At 42.9% G+C, this 7,149-nt stretch overlaps 1 protein-coding gene across 12 annotated transcripts in view; it reads left to right on the forward strand.

Moving 5' to 3' along the window:
- Positions 1-7,149, forward strand: part of ubr5 (ubiquitin protein ligase E3 component n-recognin 5) — a 57,308-nt gene that overhangs the window by 46,100 nt on the left and 4,059 nt on the right. For 8 of the 12 annotated variants that reach the window (XM_019856236.1, XM_019856245.1, XM_019856240.1 and 5 more), the window contains exons 40-49: positions 403-614; positions 719-949; positions 1,507-1,580; positions 1,659-1,831; positions 2,588-2,764; positions 4,582-4,799; positions 5,384-5,504; positions 5,662-6,034; positions 6,152-6,239; positions 6,328-6,472. In XM_019856236.1, the coding sequence (XP_019711795.1) occupies positions 403-614; positions 719-949; positions 1,507-1,580; positions 1,659-1,831; positions 2,588-2,764; positions 4,582-4,799; positions 5,384-5,504; positions 5,662-6,034; positions 6,152-6,239; positions 6,328-6,472 (1,812 nt within the window). The remainder of the gene's footprint in view (positions 1-402; positions 615-718; positions 950-1,506; positions 1,581-1,658; positions 1,832-2,587; positions 2,765-4,581; positions 4,800-5,383; positions 5,505-5,661; positions 6,035-6,151; positions 6,240-6,327; positions 6,473-7,149) is intronic. The other 4 variants (XM_019856243.1, XM_019856247.1, XM_019856244.1 and 1 more) reach the window with 2 other exon arrangements.

A 7,149-nucleotide genomic window follows, 5' to 3' on the forward strand; every position in this document is an offset into this window, starting at 1 on the left:
CACACACACACACACACACACACACAACTTAAGGAACTGGACAAAATCACACAGAACTTCACTTAAAAAATGTTGGTTCTCTCATGTAAAAGGCTGAAGTAATCAACATATTAGTCATACTGTCGTCATTCTCATGCAGTACATTTCTGTTCTACTGCATGCCACAACTACAATTATTAACATTAAGAGCACACTACTGCTGCATCTCTGGCACTGTCGACTAAAACTGCGCATCCTATTTATAAAAGCAGAATATTTAATACGGCTCTTGTTTTTAGCAGAATATTTGATGTCTACTCCTGTATTTGATATCATCATCGACACTCTGAATGTGTTGTTTAATATATTAGTTTTGTTTTGGTCTGTATTAAATAAGACAAATGTTCTCCACTCTTGAATCAGAACTATGTTGAGGAAAAGTTGATTCCCACCTGGAACTGGATGGTGTCCATCATGGATTCCACTGAGGCACAGTTGAGATATGGCTCAGCTTTGTCATCTGCTGGAGACCCAGGTCACCCCAGTCACCCTTTGCATGCCTCTCAGCATTCAGCTCGACGGGAACGCATGACTGCTCGGGAAGAGGCAAACCTCCGCACCCTCGAAGGCCGGAGGTAAGTGTACATTAATGTAAATTTGTTGGTCGTAGTTATCCTTACTATTCTTTTGCACAATTGATTGTAGTTTAGTAAGGATGTTCTTCCTCATTTTGTTTCAGGAGAGCAGCCACTCTACTGACAGCTCGCCAGGGCATGTCTGCACGTGGCGATTTCTTGAATTATGCCTTGTCACTCATGCGCTCCCACAATGATGAGCACTCGGATGTGCTTCCTGTGCTTGATGTGTGCTCACTGAAACACGTGGCATATGTTTTCCAAGCGCTGATCTACTGGATTAAGGCCATGAACCAGCAGACCACGCTAGAGACCCCACAAATTGACAGAAAGAGGTAACTGGTGCCCCTTTCTTATCACAGCTGCTTTTTAGTGGGAATTAGATGGTTGATCGGGTCTTATTCTCCTCGGAAATCTTGGCATTTCACCCACTCTCCCTCTGTTTTTGATGCTAAAATGTTTGTTGTGCTGCTGCTTTTTGTTGCAATGAGCTCTGAACAAAATTTGCAGGTTGAAGTCACTTGTTCCACATCTTTCGCTGCAAACCCAAACCATTTCAAAACGACTGACGACACAAATCATTTCTTGGCAACAAACGTTTCGCTCTCTCTAGCCATAGCCATGTTGTGCTAGTTTATGGAGTGTGTAATTCTGTGACGGAAATGGGGGAGGCGGAAGCTTTGGAAGCACATGGGGCAAAATGTGCACCTGAGCAAAAAAGGGAGGTGGGGGGGGGCAAATCTGTTACTTTAAACCATCTGCAACAAAACATACAAATTAATCTGAAAGAACAATTGGCACCATACAGGTCTAGTGTTTTGCCTCTTGTCTTTTAAAATGCTGCCACAGTTTAACTATCATGTTTGCTGTTTATATACATGTCTTGATGTAGGAATCGAGAGATTTTGGAATTGGGTTTGGACAATGAGGACTCTGAACATGAAAATGATGAAGACACCAATCAAAGTAAGACAAATAAATGCTCACATTTTCAAAAACCCTGGATGTTTTTGTGGCATAACAGTGACTTTGATTTTACTCCAGGTTCAAATTTACAGGACAAGGAAGAAGATGCTGTTTCTGCCGAAACGGGTCAGAATCATCCTTTCTTCCGTCGCTCGGATTCAATGACCTTCTTGGGATGTATCCCACCAAATCCATTTGACGTTCCCTTGGCTGAGGCCATCCCATTGGCAGATCAGCCTCACCTCTTGCAGGCAAGAATTGTTGCTTTGTCAATCTGCAGGGCGGGAGCTTATAAACCCGCCTCCATTCAAAATGATCATTCCCCTTTTTAAGTAGGTGATGTACATCTGAACAATTTAAATAAAATGTTTTGTATTACCGTATTTTTCCGATTATAAGTCGCTCCTCAGTATAAGTCACACCAGGCAAAAATTGCATCATGAAGAAAATAAAAATCATGTCGCTGCTGAGTATAACCGTCATTTTGGGGGAGACATTTATTTTACAAAAAAAACGCGAGAAGAGTAGAGCTCGGACTCACCTAAAATCCCATTGCGTAATCAAGTTGACAGCACCGAACAAGTTCCGGCTAGATTAGATCCGCTTCTAACTATGGAAACATCTTTTTTTAGTTTAAAATGGCTAACTAAAATCACACGTTGCTTTGTAGATACAGGTACAATCCTGGTCAGTTATGGTGCCTTTTGGTGCTGTAAATAGTACATATTTGTTCTGGTGAATGCTGCATGCTATAGAAGGTGGTGATAATGCTCAAGTATTTGCCAACCGTCAAGAGAGGGAAGAAATGGAATAAGTAGTAGTAGTAGTCATGGCAACTAACGTGTAACACAGCACTAGTTAAGCATGTGGCATCATAATCACTGCACTGCAGCATATAATATTGTATGTGTATTGGTGGATAAATGTATCTCAGGTGACAGTACCAAGTACCATATCTGGTGTTTTTAATTTGTAGCAAGATTAATCATTATACAACCCTTTTTCAGCCAAATGCAAGGAAGGAGGATCTGTTTGGGCGACCCTCACAAGGCTTGTACTCCTCTTCCATGGCAACCAAAGGCCTGGCTGAGGCAAGTGTGGACAGAAACTGCCTGGAGTTAAATTTGGGCGCTTCTCTACCCTCCCCTTCTCAGGTATACCACCCCTCTTCACATGAAAAACAGGTGGGCAGCTGTGTTCTAATATCTAAAGATTATGTGATTCTTGGTTACCGTACTTTAGTATGTCGAGTTATGAAAAGGCTATTTTGATTCCTTATATACCACTGCTTACGCATTTGAAGTAATGTCCAGCGACTCAGTCTAATGCAGGGTTTTTCCTGGGTTCAAATTTGCGTGGCGGCCGCCTCCAGCTAAGTTTGTGCCGCCCTCAGCCAGACCAATTGATATCGCTCGACCGAATGTGAAATATCACTACCTGCCACATGTCTCGTGCGTGTTCACTGTGTTAGTATGCGGGATGGAGTGACTTTGCTTTGCTTCAAACGGACAAGAGGAGCAGCACTCGTCCTACATCCCAAAAAGTTTACACATCGCCAGTCAGTCTGGTGCTTCATGGTGGTGGTGTTGGCAGCTAAATGCTATCTTGGTTAAGACTTGATCAGCTGTGAACAATTCAATCCAGCCGGTTAAGAAAGGTGGCTGTGTTGTATGCCTCTCGGTCCCGTCCCACCCCATATGTCGGACCCGTCTCCGAGGGCAGGTCATAGGGGGCCATGCCTGCCCACCAAGATGCCATTTGAGGCACAAATTTCTAAAAGTTAACTTGTTTTTATTATAGTAGCCATTTTTGTGCTGTGAAATACTAATGTTGAGTTGCTCATCACTAAGACTTTAAAATCTAAATAAACATGCACTTAATTTTTGTTTGATTGATGGCCAGTCTTACCTGCAACAGCCAATCACAGCGTTACTGAAAACAAGGTTCGGTACGCAGGTGTATACGCGATAAATATATCAATGTTTGCATGCGACAGTTCTGCACATTTTTCAATGTGTGGCGTTGTGTGATGTGGCAAGACGTCATGTATTTTGGATTTAATGGAGGACGTGTTTTTCTCGTGAAGTGACATAAGCTTTGTAATGAGTGCCTCGACGATGAGGAAAACACCCTATAATCCCTAACACTTGGGCGATCATTCTATAATCTTCAGAGGTTGATGTGAGCATAAGTAATGATGTCATCATAAATTTGGGTGACCATTGATTGCAGTTTTCACACATTAGGCGACATTTCGATTCCTACAATGCGGTTTTATACTGTCATGGTGCGTCATTGTACGGCAAGTAAGGAGGGACATATTACACTTGTGTCGGCAACTAAAGAGCCATTCGAACCGTTTAGTACAAGATTCATGGTAAGCCCTTTGGAAATCCAAAATGAGGATGCATTCTTTTCCTTTTTCTTGTGATTTCTGTCGCAGAGAATTGTTGAACCGGGTCAAAGCGATATGTCAGCCCATCCGCCATAGTGTATGTGGCTTTAATATTAGCCATAAATTGGGCGAATATTCATCCATCCAGCCATCCATTTTCCGATGCGCTTTATCCTCACAAGGGTCGCGGGGGTGCTGGAGCCTATCCCAGCTGTCTTTGGGCTGTAGGCGGGGAACACCCTGAACCGGTTGCCAGCCAGTCGCAGGGCACACAGAGACGAACAACCATACACGCTCACACCTAGGGCCAATTTAGAGTGTTCAATCAGCCTGCCATGCATGTTTTTGGAATGTGGGAGGAAACCGGCGTCCCTGGAGAAAATGCAAACTGATCAGGATGTTACCACCTCTGCCTCAATTTGAGCCAGGCAAAACCCTGTAATGCCTATATTGTTTTATGTTACTCAGTCATTCAAACTGATATTGGAACACAAGCTTTTGGTTGCTTATTTACTGTATTTATGTTTTGCCATTTTCATATTGCCATTCTTTCACCACCACACTGACATCTCACCACACAAGACTTTGAATTCCGCTAACCCACAGATCCTGCCCACTAAGATGTCGTACTCGGCCAACCTGAAGAATGTGATGAGTATGGAGACTGCCCAGCGGATGTCTGAGAACCAGTCCGTGCCAGACCAGGAGCTAGAAGCCTCAAAAGTTGGCCCTTCACCCCACGACCTTGCTGCTCAGCTGAAGAGCAGTCTGCTTGCTGAGATCGGCCTCACCGAAAGTGATGGACCTCCTCTTCCGTCTTTCAGGTAAAATTCAGTGTACAGTCATACTTCAGTTTTCGACCATAATCCGTTCCAGAAGGCTGTTCGAAAACCGATTTGTTCGAAAACCGAAACCACGCTCTTTTAAAAAAAAAAAAATCTTTATTGAACACGTCTGTTCACCATGGAACGCTAAACGAGGAAGCGTCACTTCCTCGTCTACCCGAGGAAGCGTCATTTCCTCGTGTAAGGAAGGCGAGAGGAGTCAAGTGACTCATTCAAGTGCGCTCAGTTTGTTCGAGAACCGAAATTCGGTCGTCATCCGAGGCATAAAAAAAACTCGAAATTTTTGGTCGAAAACCGATTTGGTCGAGAACAGAGACGTTCGAAAACCGAGGTTTGACTGTATTTTCATGCTGATTTAATCCAAGAGATACAGAATACCCAAATTTGTAATTGTGCCAATCCATGACATGCCACCGTAACCCAAAAAAAACCTAATCATATCTCATCACTGCCAACCCTGTTGATGAACATAGCTGCAGCTCTTCAATTTGGTATCATGTCACCCAGTCAGAATATGGTAACAGACTAAACATTGACATTCCTTGGTGCCTTATTTTGGGCAGACCTCATTGTAGCTTCATGGGGATGATGATTTCACATGACATGCTGCTTGGACGCTGGCGTCTGTCACTGGAACTCTTTGGTCGTGTCTTCATGGAGGACGTTGGGGCTGAGCCTGGATCGGTACTTCTTTTCGTTTTATTAACTGCAATTGTCAAAGCTTATGACCTGTCAACTTATCGAAACCTTTTGTGATGCCTTAAAATAATTTTTGAAAGAAAGGGTGTTTATAATTTATGTAAAAGTTTAATCAAAGTTTGACTTTTTATTTCATTTTAAGATTCTCACTGAGCTTGGTGGCTTTGAGGTAAAGGAGTCAAAGTTCCGCAGAGAAATGGAGAAGCTAAGGAACCTACAATCCCGGGACTTGGCCCTGGAAGTTGATCGGGATAGAGACCAGCTAATACAGCAGACCATGCGTCAGCTGAACACTCACTTTGGCAGGAGGTGCACAACCACACCAATGGCTGTACACCGAGTAAAGGTCACTTTCAAAGATGAGCCGGGCGAGGGCAGTGGTGTAGCCCGAAGCTTCTACACAGCTATTGCGCTGGCACTCCTCTCCAATGACAAACTGCCCAATTTGGACTGCGTCCAAAATGTCAGCAAGGGCATGCAGGCCAGCAGTACGTGTCATCACGATTACAATTCAAGTATGAAATTACAAAGAAACTATACTGTATTTTGGAACTTGCGTTCATTCTTGCATACTGAGAAGTTAACTTGAGATTAAAAATTAACTTAAGGTGAACTTTTTCTTGTTTGTTCAGATCTAATGCAGCGTTTGAGAAACAGAGATCGGGAAAGAGAGAGGAGAAGTGGAGGTCTACGAGCGGGATCCAGGAGAGACCGGGACAGGTGAACTCTAGCTACACATGCCTCTTTTTAGAACAGGCCACAACTGTGTTGTGGAAGACATGTTGCATATCTGTGTTTGATTTTACAGAGACTCTAGGAGACAACTATCCATAGACACCAGGCCATTCAGGCCGTCATCGGAGGGCAACCCCAATGATGAGCCTGACCCCTTGCCTGCCCACAGACAAGCTTTAGGGGAAAGACTTTACCCACGTGTTCATGCAATGCAACCGGTAGGTAACGAGCAACCTTGTCCATTAACAGCTAACAGTTTGATTTTCTTGGAATATATAAAAAAAATAAATAAATCACTTTTTACACTTAGACCATAAAATAATCCTGAGAACCTTATTCTTACGAAATCTGTCAAAAATGGTGTGTTGTACAAATCCCAGTGCCCACAGACTGCAATGATTTTGTCCGACATTATTTGTCCACTTTTTACCTGGTGTCTGTGTGATGTCGTAAGCACATTCACAAAGATGTTTGGCTCCAGTGTAGCTGTACAGATTCGTAAACTGTATTAACTTTATATGTAATTGCATCACGATAATAGCTGAACTCATGTTCGGTATGACCGCAGTGTGTTCTGTATCCGCGTTGAACAAACGTTTTGTGCTTCTGTCAGCAACAGAGCTATTTCTGTTAGTTCAAATAACACTTCTGCCTGCTGGTTGCATCTGTGATTGGCTGGATGTGCGTGGCTGAAAAGTCACATAACTTAGGCTGAGTGATGAAAGCTATTTTTAATTAAAAAGATGTTAAAATTAAGTAACACGCATACTGCAGCTTGTTCTTTTTTTGACGTAAATAAAATGGTCGTCTAATATTAATTTGTTAAATACAATGACATTATTTTAGTGAGGTCAGTACAATCATAGCTGTGTGTGTGTGTGTGTGTGTGTGTGTG

This window comes from Hippocampus comes, unplaced genomic scaffold (genome assembly GCF_001891065.2).
Source record: "Hippocampus comes isolate QL1 unplaced genomic scaffold, H_comes_QL1_v1.1 scaffold327, whole genome shotgun sequence".
In the NCBI taxonomy this organism is placed as follows: domain Eukaryota; kingdom Metazoa; phylum Chordata; class Actinopteri; order Syngnathiformes; family Syngnathidae; genus Hippocampus; species Hippocampus comes.